This window comes from Euwallacea fornicatus, chromosome 8 (assembly GCF_040115645.1).
Source record: "Euwallacea fornicatus isolate EFF26 chromosome 8, ASM4011564v1, whole genome shotgun sequence".
NCBI classification, from domain to species: domain Eukaryota; kingdom Metazoa; phylum Arthropoda; class Insecta; order Coleoptera; family Curculionidae; genus Euwallacea; species Euwallacea fornicatus.
The window spans coordinates 5,332,573-5,351,519 of NC_089548.1; the positions used below are offsets into that span (position 1 = coordinate 5,332,573).

The 18,947-nt window shown below is 41.1% G+C and overlaps 1 protein-coding gene across 4 annotated transcripts in view; it reads right to left on the bottom strand.

Annotated features, from left to right (window-relative positions):
- The window catches only part of LOC136340861 (insulin receptor-like), a 54,965-nt gene that overhangs the window by 7,823 nt on the left and 28,195 nt on the right, over window positions 1-18,947 (bottom strand). For 3 of the 4 annotated variants that reach the window (XM_066285264.1, XM_066285263.1, XM_066285265.1), the window contains exons 2-4: window positions 3,561-3,729; window positions 3,352-3,505; window positions 1-518 (exon numbers count right to left, since the gene is read on the bottom strand). In XM_066285264.1, the coding sequence (XP_066141361.1) occupies window positions 1-518; window positions 3,352-3,505; window positions 3,561-3,729 (841 nt within the window). Of the gene's footprint in view, window positions 519-3,351; window positions 3,506-3,560; window positions 3,730-16,010; window positions 16,623-18,947 lie in introns of those variants that run through there. The other variant, XM_066285262.1, reaches the window with a different exon arrangement.

Below are 18,947 nucleotides of genomic sequence, written 5' to 3' on the forward strand. Positions count from 1 at the left end.
CATTTCTAATTTTAATACTTTGATTAGACCACAACGATCTCAACTTCCTATTTTCAAACACCATCAGCGATTTGGTAAGGTATCGGTTGGATCCTCCAATTTCAGCCAGTTGCGGCAGGAAATCCAAGTCCTCAATCACTTCGTTCCTGGCAATCAGCAGGTAGTCTCTAATATATCTTACGTACTTCAAGCTGTCATATAAGAGTTCGCGTTCATCGCCGTTTTTGAGATTCATAATGGAGAGAGATCCATTAATGTGGGTGCACTTTTCCATATTTTCTATGGTAATTCGGTCAGTCAATTTCGCAGATCCACAATGCTGAATGCAGAGATTATCGACGCATCGTTCGCAGGAAAATGTCTCGTTGTTGAATTGAGTTTCTCTCGGACAATCGTCGCCGCTAACGCAGGTTTTGTTGTGCACGAACCATCTACGCCCTTTACCTTCGGGCTGATTTTTATTTCGGTCTAGACATTCCTTTTTAGTCACGCATTGGGCGTAAAGATAGAGGAGATATCTGAAAAATTCAAATAAAAAGTTCCGTTATACCATTATTTTTGCCTTAAAAAAATTCATTAAAATTTCCAAGAATGGGGCACGCCATTGATTTAAATACACTGCACCATAAAATTAATGAATATTTTAAACTTTTACGCATTTTCCTTTTTATGTTTCAGGGTAAACATTATACGTTTACTCGCGAGGTATGAACGCGATTTGCAATTCATCAAACTTAAGAGCATCAGGGTGTAGTCAACCAAGTACACGGTGTACCAAAAAATGACATAATTTTTATTCCTTAGTTACTACAAACGTACATTTAATAACGCGAATTGCTCTCTCTCTCTCTTGCTCCGATTGCTGCCTCCGCGACATACTTTAAATTAAGTTTCTAATGTTAATTTGATTAACTTGACCTCATACTTCCGCGATTCTCAATGACAGCTCATTTAGATCTCTGGAGAAAACCTACGAGGTTCTATCTCGTCGACCCACAAATGTTCGATGGGATCCAGATCGGGGCTTCTTGCTGGCCGAGGCGACATTTGAATTTTCGCATCTTGCAGATAATTTCGCGCTGCTCGTGCCACATACGGCCGTCGATGATCGTGCACCAATAAATATGTCACCACCAACTCCGTCCGACCTTCGACACTAGTACCTCCCGACATCACAATGGATTCACCACCGGGACTCACAGTTCCGACAGTGTTGCACTGGCCGTATCGCTATCCAGGGAGTCAATACCCTCTTCCAAGACGATCTTCACTAAAAAGTAAAATCGGGAGTCATACGCAAGGAGTACGTCGCCCCATTGACGATTTCCCCAATCTTGGTGCTCTCGGGCAAATTGAGGACTCCGATGTTTTACGATCAATGGGGGACCGCTTGCGGCCCTATAGGGCACAACGTTTCTTCCTGACAACCTTCTTCTCGCCGTATCTTGGCTGATGCGAAAGACGCATCGCCGATAAAAGCTCCGCTGCAGCACGGTTCTTGCACGAATCGACTTTGCAAGGCTTTCGGCCGTCAAAACTGTCTGGGTTAGTCGTTATCAGCCTTCGCCGACCTTGCCCTTGCCCTGGTCTCGCCGGATTAGTATCAGTGTCCCGAAACGGCGCGACTGCTCTGGACACCACTGATCGTGTCACCATAAATCGTAATGCGATTTGCACTTCTGGCTCCTCCTGCAAGCGCCGCAACATCCGCTCATCTTTCCGGTGCGAGATTCCTCCTCTCGTGGACGCTTTGGGCCAGTTTCTTTGACAACAAAGTTTTAAGTTGTAAAGTGCATTAAAAACACAGATAAAACCAAGTTAAGCGAGGTTACAACCTTCACGCCGAAATTGCTGAAATAGCAATTTTCGATATTTTGTAAACAACTGTTGATATTTTACAAATAAACACGTAAAAAATTAGGAAAAAGTGTTGGGAGTCATGGAAAAGTGATTTCGAACCATTAGCGCGCATCGTAAATATTTTCGAGACCGGATTTTTTAATTTAAAAAATCATGCGTTCACTTCGCGATGCAGTGCAGGCGCATACGGGGACTCGCAACTCAATGGGAATCAACTCCCCCTAAGAGATGAAACGAAAAGGGGGCCAACTTGCAGAAAGTATTATTGCGTTTTTATGGAGAAAACCGTAAACATTCTAAACCCCAAAGTCCGCGCCTAGCCCGAGCTGGTCTGGAATGTTGGCGGCATTTCATGCCCCAGCGAAAGTCGATCGGAACCATATCGGGAATCAGGGCAGTCTTGAGACGCGACCCAAAGTTTTAAGCACGGAACGGGCCTAAATGGGTCTTGAACTTTAAAGTGATTTTATTTCGGAGCTCAACTCGCCGTACGAAAAAGATCTACCGAGCGAATTTTTAACTCAGGTTAGGTGTAATTCTGTTTGCCGCAAAACCGAAACTCCAAAGCTTCCAACGGCCTCGCCGAATTCTGATGGTTTCTAATGCAGTTTTCGGCTCCGAGAGCGTCTTCGGACCGAAAAGGCGAAATTATTAACGAACCCTTTTTAACTTTATTAGTCCGAATACATGGTTATGCCCAACATGAAAATCATATTACTGGTGCAATAAACTGAAAATTTCCTCTGATATTTTCCACTTAAGTCTTAACAGTTTTACGAGCGAATATAAAATTTACGTGCTCTTGTAATAAATTGCGTTCGCTCAGGACCGGACCTGAATTTCAAATGGTGCAATGTGTGTTGTGCGGCTCCCTATACTCGCCGCGTTAATGACATTCAGGATCCTTCGAAATCGCATTGAGTTCTGTGAAGAATAAAAAGTTTATTTCTTTTAGCCGAGCGCAACCCTTAAATTCCTCCATTAAATCACTGGGCAGGAAATTTCCACGCTAAGAAATGCATTTATGAGGGCGCGAATAGTAATTTTGATTAGCTGTTTTGTTTCCTACACTGTACGCCGACACTTTATTTTTGGTTTATGATCCATTTTTAGTGCTTTTTTCCGAGCGTTGTATGCATCTCAATTCTCGGTCGTTGCACAATTAAATTACAGAATCGTGTTTTCCAGCGGTTTAGTTAACTCGCATTTAAGCATATTTACATGGCTTTCAATTAGTTTATTTGCATTAATGCATTTTGCTGCTTACAGAAGTGACGACGGAAGTGTGAAAAATCACTTGTCCAACATCAATAAACTGTCTAATAAATTAGGGGGTGTCGCTTTATGAGCTTGACACATTTATTCGCCATGACCGCGTACACTGTTCGCAATTAAACGCCTATAGAGGAGGTTTAATTAAAGCGTTAGTTATCAATCAAATTTTATTATAACAGTGCGTATATTTAGACGTTCCAGGAAATATAGACTCACTTATCTGGGGGGCATTCGGGAACGCAAACTCCGCCGTTGTCGAAGTTCTTGCAAACGTCGCAATGAGCGTTCGAGTTGTTCTTCGAACAACCCAGACATTCCTCGTGGCAGTGATCTGTGAAAACTTGGCACGTGTTCTCATTCCAACAATATCCTAATAACAAAAGCAAGCTGTAATTAATTACATCGTCAAAATTACAATTTTGTACCGCCACAATGGGCCGGACAGGCAGGACAGTCATCTCTGTACTCTTGATACTGGACGAAGCTGTCCGCTCCAATTCTCTTCCAGTCCACGGTATTCGCGAAACATAAATTGGGAACCTTCCCCATCTTCACATACCCTCGTCCTATGTACGATAATTTGGTAGTTCCGATCTGCAATTAAATTAGTTTTATCACAGAGAGTCATCTCCGTTTCGATCCCCAACGGAGTGCGTATGGGCCATCTATGAGCGATATTTAGTCGCCAGTAAATAGCGAATACATCACTTTGTCTCGCAATTGCCTTTCAATTGAATTCTTGATGATCGAATTTGCAATAACATCAGCTGACAATGTTGAGCGCAATTTAATTATTTATACAAAACAAATGCCACTAGACCCTCTCGTATTATCACAAAAATTTATTTTGAAACATTGACGAGATTAAAATTTGTAAGAAAGGTCAGCGCGTTGTCCTTTGAATGCCCTTATTTGGGAAAACAGTTTTAGATATTGAGAAACTCAGATCCAATTAGCGAATAGCACAAAGACTTCCTGCATTATGGTGCGGACAAAGGGGACTAGTCTCGAATTCCTGAATGCTTGTTCACTCTCGGAAAATGCGACAGACCTAGAAGGAAACATGTTAAGCGAAGCCGCGCGCTCCATGAAGAAATGTACTTCTCGTGAGTTGGGAAAGAATAAATCGCACATAGAACATTCTCATATTTTCAAACGTAAAAAAGTTGAGTCCTATTCGAAACCCCGAGGTTGCCGCCTGAAGCAGAAGAAGCTGAGTTCAAACAAATTCGCATCTGACGTTACTCAGTAGTCTGAAAAATATCATTTTACTTCGTTTCTACTTCGTCAAAACCCGTTCAACAATAGCCGCGTTATGGCTTCGCCCGTTTTTTTCCACACACCCAGTATTTTCACTTTTTATCGGTGGAGATCTCCTGATCGATCGTTGGAACCCGACTAGTCTGAGCAGCGTTCGTCGCTGAATTATCTCCCAAATCCGTTTCGTAATCTCCATTAATTTGATATTTCGAACTTCCGGCCTAAATCTACTGTCTGATTTAATTAGATGAATTTCAGGCATTTACTGTTACGAAACGAAGGAGGGCTCGTCAATGTATCACTCATAAATTTATGTCACACTAATCTCCTCTCAACAAAATCCACCAGAGCGATAATTTTACCTCAGGAACGCTCAGTCTTAAAGATGGGGCAATTTATCAGCGTTTGAAACGCGGTCTTAAATAGATGGTTTTCAGAAATTAGTCGGCCCGAAACGAAGAAATTGTCTTCTATCTAGAGAGATCTCATATACTTCTTCAAATCTGCAGGAACGTGTCAACTAATCATTGGACAACAGCGACGTGCCAGGCTCATGACTGAGGCAGTTTGCCGAATTTCAAAAACTGCGCGCATTCGATCATTTTGAGCAATTTACTGCCGCCCGTCTAAGAAGTCGCCGATAAACGCATATCTAAATTCACCTCGTGTCCCTTGCATCTGCTGAAGCCCGTTAACTAACAGAAAGCAAACACGCAGGTATTCGCATCATATTGTGGACAGCTTAATGGAAATTCAGAAATTTTGTTAACTAAACGCTTTTCAGGAATTTGTTGGCATCCATCAAAGGAGTTTTCGTCGATACATTTCCGACTAAACTCAAGTTGGAATCCCCTTTCAGTTTGTTGAAATGTGCCAGCCAAGCAATCGTTGGCAAAAGGGGATGAGTGAAATTCATATTAGGGGCGGTTTCCAGAATTATTTCTAAAATCCGCATCTACTGCGGGATTCACTGAGGAGTCGCACGTCTACGAGCGTCTACCAAAATTCACGTTGTAGCCTCCCTCAATTTGGTAGAAGTACGTTATGTGTGTAACAGGGACATATCAGGCTTTTATTTATGGCAGTTGATAGAACTTCAGAACCCACGTTAATTAGACGGATTTTCAGGAATTTCCTGCACCCAATCGATAGAGCCTCATCATCCATAAATTTTTGCATAAAAATCTCATAATCTGCTCCAAATCGATGGAACTCCGGTAATTAAATATCAAGAAACGGGAACGTGTCAGATTCCTATTTGAATCGGTATATAAAATTTCAAAAATGGCGCTAATTGGGCGATCTTCATGAATTTACTACCTCCAACCAGAGAAGCTATCATACGGATGTTTCTATGCTAATAACCCCATAATTTCTTTCACATAGGCATAAATCTGAGACGCATGCCACCTAGTCGTAAAGTCCATTATGAATTGCGAAATTTGACGCTAATTAAAATAAATGAACAGGGGCGTGCTCAGACGCGAAACATGGACAGACGAAATAAGTATGGAAAGCTTCGATGTTACGGAATTCGCGAACTTATCATGCCCCTCGGGGATAAGCTGCGAGTATATACTTGAGAATTCCTATCTATCACTGAAGTTGCCTCACGAATTGCAATGTCTAGAAAGTTGCGACAAACAGACAAAGATACATTTGTCCAGGTTCAGAAAGTTCGAAACGAAACTAATCGTCCCTTGTAGATATTACCAACTTTTCATTCTCGAATAAAAACTCGAAATTTATAAGCAGTCCAAAAAAACAATTGCGCAAATGGGGGCAATTCGTAGTGGAGCTAGCGGGGCAGTGTTAAAAAAACCAGCTTTAACGCACAGCTATGTTTTTTAAAGCAATCGGCCCTATTTGGGAATTTAGGATAATAATTATTGTTAAAACGAAGCTAAAGTGCTTTTAAGTGCATTACTAAAATGTTGAAAGTTTAATGGAATTTATGTACACCATAAAACAATAAAACATGGTGTAATACGAAACCTAAAAGGGAATGTATAGGGTGTGCATTTAACAGCCCCTCGGACTGCTGTGAGCTTATTTGTGATTTAATTAAAAAAAAAACAATTATGAGGACATATATGAGGCAACTGAAGGTAAATTTTAAGATCGGCGACAACCCTACAGGGTGTCTCGCACGAAGTGGAGCGACACAAGGCGTCGTTTTTTTTAAATGGGACCACCAGCATTTTCACGTCATAGAATCTTCTCTTGACGCCGCGCCAGTTCCTAGATCTTGTTTTTACTGCGCGATGCAGCGACTCGAATGAGATTTTTGAGGACTATGAGGCCTCCGTGAGGTCTCGTGTAAGGTCGCCTTAGAAGGCGCGAATATCGATTTGGCCAAAAAAACACTGTCTAAGTGACCCCCTGTGCAACAGCGGGTGCGCGTGTCCTATTGCAAATATCTGGAAAAAGCGCGAGGAAAAGCATTTAAACTCGAAGCGTTACGTCACCCTCTAATAAGAGTATGGTAGAGTCGTTCGTGGAGTTCTTAAAAGAAAAACGTAATGCTGGCCCTTTACGAGCACAGAAATTGAAATAATCATCGAAACGGATTTATCGAGGCGAAACCACTGGATATCGATTAGGCAGGATCACAAATCGGAGATTTTTCGAGAGTTCGAGAATAATGGCCGAACACAAATCCTTTGAAGAGGAGCTATTTATAGTCGAAAATAATTTTATGCTTCAAATGAAGGAGATAACAGACAATAAAGCAATTCGTGGGAAAAGTAAAACAAAGGACAATATCGTAGGAAAAACCGACAATGGGCGCAGACAATGGGGGTGAAACTGCTTTAATACCCAAAGTTACCTAAAGCCGAGAATTAACTGAAAGAGCTGAGAATTGCAGCGTCAAGATCCTGGTAACTCTCACTTAACAGACGTTCGGTAATTTAATTATAGTTTTACATCGAATCGATATGTAACATTAGTGAGGTCGATCTTAATGAAATCGTCGTCAAGGCGTCGGGTTCGCATCGCACCGAAATATGCGATTTTCATTATCGGGAACCTCAAAAAAAGAAAAAAAAAAAATCGATTTTATTACGTCGAAATTTTTGCGCACCAATAGAGCGACGGGCAGAACGGACGCACCACATGGGATTTTTTTTAAATTTAAATTTATCGAAAAATTTTATTGTTGATAAATGTTTGTGCATTCCTGCAAACCCATAACGCAGCTTGCGAAATTTGTTTATCTCGTTCCATACGGGGGCGATTCGGAAACTACGAGGACGGCGCGCGGGTACCTTCATTTCGAATTTCAGAGGAGACGTGTATCGTGAAAAATCGGGTCGAACCGAAAGGTGGTCCCAACATTGGAGTTTCAACTTCTCATTGCATAAAACGCCTTTTCGGATCTTTTACGAATCGCCCCGCACAGAAATTATTTGAATTTTTTAACCCTCATCGAACCTGCCTACAAAGTTTCAAGTTTCCATTTCGTAAAACTCCGTTTTGGAATTTTGTACGATTAACCCCGTCCAGGAGATAAAGCAATTTTATTTAATATGCCAATTTCGTTGGGGGGGGGGCAAAAAGCGCGTTATATAACGCGCCTTTTACGGTTTGCCCCGTATAGAAAATGAAGCAGGTTCGTTTTCGTTTTTGGGGAGGATTGAACGGTGCAAGTAACACCTATACAGGGTGAATCATAGAAAATTCCAGAAAAGCGTTTTCGTAACTTGAAACTTCGCTGTTGCGACCTTTCACAACACGCGCCTCCTTTAAAAACAAAAATAGAGGTGCTTTGCTCGTGAGATGCGGTGAAATGTGAGAATTCTGTAAACTGCGTTTTGAGTTTGCACGGATGCGCAAACTTTTTCTGACGGATTCGAATGAATGAAAACCCCACTTGGCGCGCACTTTCTGCCGGTTTCTGTATGAAAAATTCATGAAATACCTCCCTTCACAAACAAAACTACCTATCACAACAACAACGCAAACAGCAATTTCAACAATAAAAATATGAAATTGCAATTTAAAAGTTCGCTACGCTAGACAAACAACGTGTGGTGCTTCCATCACACATATTGGAATAGTTTCCCATTTTCCTGTTCCATTATCTTCTGCAGCCAGGTCAAAATGGCAAAACCTGGTTCAACTCAAAACACGCGTCTGGACATTACCTCAATCGAGTAATTTAGAAGCGGATAGAGACGAGATGCGCAACACAATTGAGACATACGACGGCCTCATATGACTATCTCAGACAACACTCAGCAGAAAATGAGATTCGTTTCATTTACGTTATATAATACAGTGCTTAGTGTACGAAAAAGTATTTCAATGGAAGCACGTATTATGTATGTAGGTGCAATTCTATAGCTGCGTAATGGGGTTTGTGTTGCGAAGGGAGAAGGAGAAATTTTAAGGGAGGAAGAAATAATCAATCATTCCTTCGACTTTAACCTTCAGTGGTGAACCCTTGACATCGATTTTTGTTATTTATGTCGGTTCGATGGCGTTAAGGAACTCTCTGGATCTAGCAACGATCAAATCAAACGCCACGAGTCACAAGAATTGGTCTTCATTCGTTCGAGGTAGTTTCTCCTGTCGTAAATGCTAATTATAGCTTACGGATAACACAAGTGACGTAATTGCTTTGTTAACTAACCAATTTAAACTTTCTACCACACATGTACAACATCGGGCACATTTCGCGGAATTGTTTTTTTTTTTTTTTTTTTTTTTTCCGATGGGTATACAAAGCAAGAAGAAATTCATTACGGTTCTTGTTTGTTTTTTAATATTCACTGTGCATAATACGAGTCGGAAATGAACAGAATAGATCGTAATATTGGTAGTATAAGGTGAGCCACCTACGCGTTTGCAACGTGATTACGAAGTTTGTTTAAACAGACCGGTAATGTTTACTGAAGATCGAGTAAACGAAATTAAACTGAATTGGAAAGTTCCAAGGTAGAAGCAGTAAAAACGAAAAGTTCCGCTCGATTATTAATTCGAAGTATTTTCTTGCAATTCAAGGGACCGTTCAAAGGAAGCCGCGCCCCAAATCGAAGCCCCATCTTCTCCTTTGGCCAAGAACTTCACATTTTCATAAATAATTTTTATTGAGCGTCTCGGATAGGAAATTCATGAGGACACCCTGAAACGTGTTACGCAAAGGTGATTACAACAAACGAGACAAGCTAATCTGAATATTGATTAAAACCAAGCCTAAAGACATATTTCATCTATGAGGTATATTAATGATGGTAATTTAACTTGTGTATTAACTAGAAATTTTGCTCCATTTTGACATTATTTCTGGATGAAACAAAGTTGCTTCGGCTGAAATTAGCTGTTCCGAAATTTGACGGTGTGCCCGCCCTATCGCTCAGACCTGGAGCAACTAATTAAACATTTGGAACGAACAATGTTGCCGAAAAAAATTGTTTTCATAAACATACAACTTATTTATCCAAATATCGTAGAGGTAGAAGTGTATTTTGTTCATGGGCCTTCTTCAAACCGCTTCGTTCCTCGTGGGGTTCGTACGTAGAGCGCCTGGCTTGTTTAGTTATGCCGCGTTCTGTGATGCCAGCTTCGCTGCTCACAGTGTGAACCGAAAATATTTCGAGACGCCAAGATGTGCCCTTTCGTCACATCGCAAAAAAGGAAACAATCTCGGAAAGAAAGGACGTGAAGTAGCGAGCAGCAGCGTGGAAGTGCAAAAGATTTCAATTTAAATAAATCGATGATATCAAAGGCGATCTCTAACTACGAAAATAGAGAAACCTTAGATGACCTTCCGAAATGTGGCCGAAGCCTTAGAAGTGGCAAAGTAATGGCTGGAAGAATTAAAGGGTTATCCATCCGGGATCTGTTTGAGAGTGCAGGTCGCATACAACAAGAGTTATGTGTTTCGGTATCAGCGAGTAACATAAAACGTAGATTAAGAAGCGCTGATTTATATAGGGGAAAAATGGGCAAAAACCCTTTCATCTCAAAGAAAAATAGAAAGGCCAAATCGCGTTTTGCGAAAGAGCGCGTAAACTGGTCATACGAACAACGGAAGACCGTCCTTTCCTCGGACGAAAGTCGATTTAAACTGGTCAGATCAGGCGGAATTTGTTGCACCAGAAAACCAATTCATGAACAGTTTAATATGAAATATACTTAATCGACACAGACACGGAGGTGGCGGCATTTTAGTTTCGGGGGTAATTCGGGGCGTGGGGCGTGGGTGCATTAACAAAAATTCATGGTGTTATCGATTGACGTGTTCATTATGGAAAATCACGTGCAGCAGTGGAGAGAAGAATATATGGATTGTCGATGGACACGACCATGACCTGGAGCGTACCTCCAAATTAATCAAAGAGTGGTCGACCGTATTTAACGTTGACGCCACGTTTCGGCCGACTCAAAGCCTCGATCTGAACCCCGTAGAGACCGCTGGGGGCGAAATCGACAGAAGAATTGATGAGAGAAGAACGACAAATATGGCGGATTTTTTCGGAGAAGTTCGAAATATACTCGGTACACAACATCCGATGGGTATATTGAAAAATATTGTTAAAATCTGCGGACAACGGATGTCGGGAAGTACTTGGAAATGAGGGATATGTCACTAGATGCTGAATAGAAGATTCAATTGTCCTGGGACGGTCTAAAAGCGACTAAACAATAACATTTGACGTTAATATATTTATTTTAAATTTAATCGGTTAATTAAATTTAATAGATTGAAGCGAATTTATGTTGCTGCGGAACAAAATCGAATTTGAAAAGTCGCTCCACATACGAGCGACGGCGTACGGCTAAAAATAAGTTCAGGTAATCCCTCTTAATTTTTGCACATAAAGAAAATACCATAGTCCTCGAAAAATACCATAGAAACTACTAAATACGGGGGGAGAAACTACACGAGCATCTCTCCAACTATTTCAGAACTCAGAAACCGGAAAACACGTCACTCGTAAAATGATTAAAGGTTAAAACATTTTAAGGCAGAATTATCTGCACTGCGAACTATTCTGTCTTATCACGACTGCTGAAAGGAGAACATCATTCCATCAAAAATTTAATTTAGTTCATTTCGACCTGACAAGTTCTTATGAGGATTTCCCCAGACTTTTAGGCTGGATTATGCGAAGCCTGAGAAAACCACACCACCGTTAACTTAATCAAATCCACAGAAATTCCATCGCTGAGGAACACGAGCGCCCAAGTACAACAAGAAAGAAGAAAAAAAAAACATAATCTCGGATGGATTTATCATCTGGCAAAAAGTAGTAGCAAAAAAGGGTCTCTCATATCTATATGAATTTGACGATGGTCAAATGCAACGATGGTAGTTGGGGTACCCCAAGGTCGCGTCATTTTTTTACTTGCAAACGGCGGATCGGACGGAAAAGTCCCGAGAGACATTATTTCTCCAGGATCGGAGCAGGAATTCGAGAAAAATTTCTATTTTCAGAAAAACCAGCAACGCACCGCTTATCCTAAAAAAGTACAAGACACGCCCCTGGAAAAGCGAAAAAATATTCGTTTCCAGTAAAACGTAGTGCGTCACCTGCGATCGGCGACCCCTCTAAAATCTCGTTAAGAATCTCTAACCTGTTTCGGGTAAATCTGATATTTTTCATTTTTGGAATTAAATTCGAACCCCCTGTGTCTGTCAAAGGACGCCTTGTCGGTTGGTTTATATAGCAGACTGAAATTATTTTTCGATGTCCGATACGCCGTTAAAGTTGTTCGGGTCAAAGCTGGAACACCCTGTAGAACAGTTTCCCTTGTGCACCTTGACCATGCTTCGTTTTTCCCTAATCCGGCCTCATTCCGTTTCTCTATCAATTTCCATTTTTCGATTTCGAAAAAAACCGCGTGGCTGAAGAAATTTAGAGCACCCCCAGAACGGCCGGCACGTTTAGGTTCGGGAGAGGAAATAAATGCAGAAAACGTCCATTTTGTTGTTTTTGTAGATTATTAGACGCTAAATTTAGGTCAACGTGCAAAAGGGCCTTTATCTCTATCGCAGATATGAAATTTCCATCGGAACTTGTGACGGCTCAGGTTAAGATGGATGCAACCGTTTAGCTTAATTAAACATTTTTCTCATTTAAATAATCTCTTCTCCACGCCGCTGCCATATTTTTTAATCATTCATTAAACACCTATACGATAGCTTTCATAATTATCATAATTAAAAACCGTGCCGTTCCGGTCTATTTCGAGATAGCTAATGAAAAATACCTATTTCTCATGGTTAAGGAAATAACTCCGAAACGCCTTGACTTACATATAAATTTAACTACTTTTTGGACAGGTATTGTTAGGAACCTATCAGATATACGACGTTAAATCCGCGGTCCATCATTATGCTAATTTAATTCCAATAATGAATTAACGAAATTAGGAAAATATGGTAATTATTGTTTAGTTTCGTTATATAATGAATGCCGCGGCATGGGCTTCCTGTCTGTGCATACCTATTTTTTTATTTGATTTATCGTTAGTCGTGGATTTTTTGTTAATTTCGTGAAATAAAAAAAATAAAAAAATCACCGCTTTGAAGCTAAATTCCTAACAAAGTTTATTACCTAAACGACTTTACTGTACTAGGCCGATATTTCCCTACGAACAGTTTTAAGAGGTTTAACGGGGATCTCTATTATGCATCTAAATCTACTGCAATTTTTTTAGAATAAGCTTTTCATTGTATCCCCGCTTTTCCCCTTAAATAATTAAAACTGTTATTTATAGAGGACCAAAAGCTCCGATTAAGTCCGTTAAAAATTCGCCGAAATATTTTCCATGGAACTGCCGAGACCGGTCAAGTGTTGCTCTGAGTTGTGCATTTTTATCGCAGCAGATACCTATACAGGATTACCCGCGTAGTAGGTAAACGTGCTCTTCCACGTTTCTCTTACCTAACCCCATGTAAACTACGACGTTTTTTAGCTCTTTGAGAAATTCCGGGCGTATTTCATGTGACGTAGCCATGTCAAAATTCGTCAGGTTTGCAGAAAAAAATTATGAAAAAACGAATAATGCAAATTAACGATAAAGCCATGGACGCTTAAAAAATAACAACATAAACCACTATAATCTGATGTATTCGATGTTGCAATGTAATTCAATGCTCGAACTGTGTCGACGTCCTGACCGTGGACAGGCCGCAATTCAAACTCCTCAAGAAATTTCTCACTAATTGAGGAGGCATCCGTTGAGCTTCTTGCGTAATTTCATTTTTTAACTCTCCCATGTTGTCGGGCCTAGTTGCAGACACCCTACATTTTAGATAAACTCGTAAGAAAAGTCCATAGGGATGAGGCCGTGCGATCTGGCAGGCCACCCTAATTGCCGCACGGCGCAAATTTACTGCGTGACATAGAAAAGAGAACACCCCGTAAAAATGGTTTTATTTAAACAATTCTTGGCATGCGTGCTTACGCTAAAGCGAAAAGTTCTTCAAAAAAGTGAGCAAATTTAATTGTTAAAAAATTTATAATTTTTCAGTCCTCGGTGTCTTATACATTCCTGCACGAGTCCAGGCATGGATCTAATGAGGTGATTGATGTTCTTTTAGGGGATCTCATTCCAGGCTAACTGGACAGCACGACGTAGCGCCTCTGCGGTTTGTGGGGGATGGGATAAATTATGCAACCTTGTACCTACAATATTCCATGCATGTTCAATAGGTCAGAGGTCTGGAACGCGTGGAGGCCGCGGTAGCAAATTGATTGCATTTTGTTGAAATAAGTCCATAGCCACTCTAGCCACATGTGGACGTGCCTTGTCTTGCTGGTAAACTGGATTAACAAGAGTTTGCAGATAAGGCATGAGGTGAGGTTCCGGGACTTTTTGGACGTGTCATTGTGTTGTCATCCTGCCTTTGAAGTAAAGTAAAGGTGACCTGGTGCTATATGGTACAGCAGCCTAATGCATTATTCCAGCAGTCTAATCGACATTCCTCCGAGTTGTAAACTGAAAATCACGTCTTTCACCCCGTCTTCTTCTTACTCTTGCCCGACCATCATGCATACCCGAACGGAATCTGGATTCGTCACTAAACACGATATTGTCCCATTCCAGATTCAAAGGTACCCGGTCTTTGCACCAATGCGGTTGATGATGATTTAAAGTGAGGCGTAACAGAAGATAGAGACGGTAGGAAATCAGTTCGGAACTTATTATCCGAAGATAAATGGTTCGAACTCCGATGGGTGTTCCGTACTCAGCGAACCACCGTTCCGCCAGCGTCTTCGACGAGACGAACCCATCTCTTAGGGCCGTAGTTCGAAGGCGGCGATCTTGGCGTTCTGTACTTCTTCGGGACCGTTCAGTACCTCTCCTTCTGCCTGTTTGCTTTTCTTGGGTCAACATCTCGCTGTAGTGTTTGCGCTACCGTTCAATCTAGTGGTGATTTCTCTAGATGGCCGAGCAGTCCCTTTCGAAGACTCACTGTTCGACCTCTCTCAAACTCTCTCAACTGATGAAAATTTCGCTGCATTGTGCATCTAGGCGCATTCAATTAATCTAGAAGCATTTTCTAGGCACACTATATGTTAATAAATGATATTTCGCAGTCGCATTGTTGATGTTTTATTGCGATTTTAATAGTTAAAAAAAACAAAAATTCCTGATATTTCATAATTATGTTGATGAACATGGCTGAAAATTTAACCGTTAGTTCTGTCCCCACATGGGAATGTGAATGCCAAAAATGTTTTAAATAACAGTATTTTCACGGGGTGTTCTCTTTCCACCGTCACGCAGTACACTCAAGTAACTGTTGAATTTGGACATGGGCGCGTTACGTGAAGTATGTTCAGAATTCCTCAAAGAGCACATGCAGCTGCACACATTCCTCGAGCCCTAGGTCAAGCACGTTAAGGCAGGTTGAGACGCATTAAGGTTATCACTGTGACGAAACAAAAATGTGCAAACGCCCGGCTATTAATAGAGATATTGCACCTACCTTGACGCAAACCCGAAACATGGGCGAAAACAGCGGAAACATAACATTGTGTTGTTGCCAAATTACACGTAAACCTGAGAACTAAGCGGATATGAGGGGTCATTGAACAAAACCAAAATTTTATTCAGTCGTCACGAGAAATCTTCAATAAGATCATGCCCCGTCCTCATTCATAACGTGGAATTTAAAAATCATGGCAGATCGTCGTTGACGAGCATACGAGCTTCGCTGTTTTGTCAATAACACAATCTAATTTCAGATACAGTTTACGATAATTCATTTGAAGCAATTTGGAACACCCGAAAAGTAGCTCTAAATTTCGTTTCAGCTGCGCTAACGCAGCTGGCTTTACTTGTTGTTGTTGTTCCGTTCAAGTTAAGAAATAAATCGAGTTCGGATTAGGAAACGTATGAAAAATCTGCAATTGCCGATTTCGACATTGATTAGATAAGCATCGTTTCTGGAGCAAATACGACGGGTCAAGGCGAAGAAAAAAAAAACCATTAACAAGGCAAATTTTATGTATTTGTACGTTCTATGTCGAATGCACAACAATGCAACTGAATAATGCGACAAATACACTCCGCAATGAACCGCAAATCGGGTGGTGGTGTTCAACAAACCGGTCTAAACTAAACAGAACCTCATATTTTTCTTTAACACATACCTCCTCTAGTTCGTCCAAGGAATAAGCGACAAGGGCGTACATGTCATCAAAAAGAGTGACACCCTTGATGGCTCTCAAGTTCGGGAACAATCTACCAATAGAAGTTAAACCTTTCCAGGAGAAAACAATTAGGTGTCCAGTAATGATTTCCAGATTGGGGAGGGACACGTACTCGCTCTGATATTTGGCTCCTTCCGCTCCCATGTGCCCCATGAGGAGGGCCAATTCGATGCTCCCGTCGACCACCCTGCAATTCTTCAGGCTCTTTAGCACATGCAGATGATTCCGCAGTTGAAAGTCGTAGCTGCACACTTCTGGTTCCGAATCGGAATTCACGAAGGTTAAGGTTAAAATGCACAAAAATGCGAAACGATAAATAATTACAGTCATGTTGGTTCAAAGTTAAAACACATTCACGAACGAACATACACTATACAACTGATAAAGTCGGAGACTTCAAATAGCTGTTAAGGCCGCCTTTTTTTGGCAAATGTGGGTGAAGAGTTGTAAACAGATCCATAAAAGGAAAAATTTGTATCTTTATCTTTCACAAGTGATCCTTGAGGGAATAGGACAGACGCAGATAGTGACACTGTACGCACTGACAAAACTGTATTGTAAAAAAAAAAAAAAAAAATTAGTTTAGTGTGAACTTCAAGGACGATGGCTTGCAGGTATCATTAAAAATGCTAATGTTTAAATAGCTCGTATTTAGTTTGAGTAATTCGCAATAAAACAATGCAACAACATAAAACGAATGCAAGAATTCATTTATGGCTTCAAATTAACGGAAATAACATAAAAATTGGCAACTTAAATCGAACGTCTTGTTTCAGGATCAAAGAGCCTAATGACTTCAAGGCCGCAGAGGCGCTTTCATTGCTCTCAATTAAACATTCACCTCCCCCTTAATAAGGCCTCACAGCCCCAAATTAAATTGACGAGGTATAGGGGATGATGTTTTCATTTTCGCATACGGCAATTAGCCCTTCGCAGGGCGGATTGAAAATATCGCACATCGCTTTTTTTTTTTTTTTTTAATATCGTGCGGAAGACGAGGGTGTCTACGCGCGCCCCTTGTTCCGGTGGTAAGCCGAGCTTTATCGTCGAAACTTTCCCGAAAACAAACGTGGAACATTCAGTTTGGAAAATTTGATCGAAGAGGTGCGCACGACACCCGAAAAAGCCTCAAAGCCCCGCGGACGTTGTCCCAGAGCACACCGAAGTGGCGTGTCCATCGGCCCGACAATCCCATACACCGATGCGTTCCGAAAGAGATTTTCAAAAACCGGCACGAGTTTTCCAAAAACTTCTGAAGTTGAACGTGGGAATTCTGGATGGCGCACGAACGACGCGAACTGGCAAGAAGATCGCAAACTTCCCAGGGAAAAATCCGAAGGACCCATTGAAGTTATCGAAATGGAAATCGATGGAAACCGACACCTGCCTGGAATTTGGCACTTTTGATGGTCGACAAAGAACCCTGGAAAAACGCGCACGCGCACCTGTGAAAGTTATCCCAATTAATAACACGAGAATATTGCTTCTGAATTTAAGGTCTGAAGGCACTCTGGATAAGGTCGCGTACGACACACATAATCCGGGACGGGACCTTAAAGGTTCCTGTTTCAGAATCTGACAAGGGAATCTTACCACTGATCATACGCTTCTTACCTTGTGGCCGCCTATTAGGAAAAGTGCAAGGAAACGTACGACAAATATGAAAAAACAAGAGCCATCCCCACACATCCCTTAAAGGGCGAACGTAAAATTAAAGCACATGAATTTTCTATATTTGGTTAGATTTCTCTAGGGAAATTCTGCTACGTTTAATCTCAAAACGAGTCTTAATCAATTCTCAGCAGGTACCCAGTTTATCTACAGTCAAAACCAGTTTCGCTGCTCTTTCCTGATAGATATTACAAGATATGAACTCTATTTTATCTTTTTCGGCAATTATTTACTCAATTTAAAATTACAAAGTCGACCTTGAACGTTCTCAGAGCGAAATAATCACCCTTTCATGCTTTTCTTCCATGGAGTCGAGCAAAAAATAAGCTAATAATTTTTCGTCACCTCATACTGTTATTTGCATTTGAAATGCCAAAAAACAGGTGATGGTTTTTGATGGACGGCAACACTTAAAATTCTTAACGGACGCCGGCCGTTAGAGCTAAAAACCCCCGCACAAAAATTAATATTTATGCTTTCTTTCGTTATCACGTACAAGTTGATTCCACAACGCGGTTTCAGGTACTTCTTCCGTACCTTCCCGGATTTTCCATTTTGTCTTGTGAATTTTGTACCGTCTGGTATTTGAGCTCTCAACCATCTTCTACCTACATAGACGGTTTGGGGTAGATGGGTTTGTATGATCTAGTAGAATTTTCGAGGGATAGGTTGTTTGCATAAGAAGCGAACAAAATAGCACCTAACGCACGAGCGTGAAATACCGCACGAGTTGCAAGTGAGGGCTGCAATTACGCGAATGTCCTAGGAAGTTCGCTTGTGAGTTCTGTACGGCGTTTCTCCCACGACCATGGACCACGTGCAGGAAAAAAATTGACAAAAAGTTTGTCCGAACCACATTCGACTGGAGGGGAAACTACTCCATCGTTGCAGATCGTGCTTTCGTGGTCGTTGCTTTCGTGTTGTTGATATTTCGTGATGTTTTGCTGAATATTATTACAGATATTCACGTCTTTTTACGACACACTATCGCTCATATCTGGAGCAACTAATTAAAATTTTAAAATAAGCATGTTTCCAAAAAAATATTTCTTTTTGCGTTAACAAAGTGCACTTCGTATTTGTCCAATTACTGGAAGGTCACAAATGCCGAGTAGTTCTAGGTAAATGGAACGAGCAAACGCATATATTGAAATCGTGCGACTTCACGTGCTTAGCTACAAGGAAGAATCCACGAAAATTCAATTT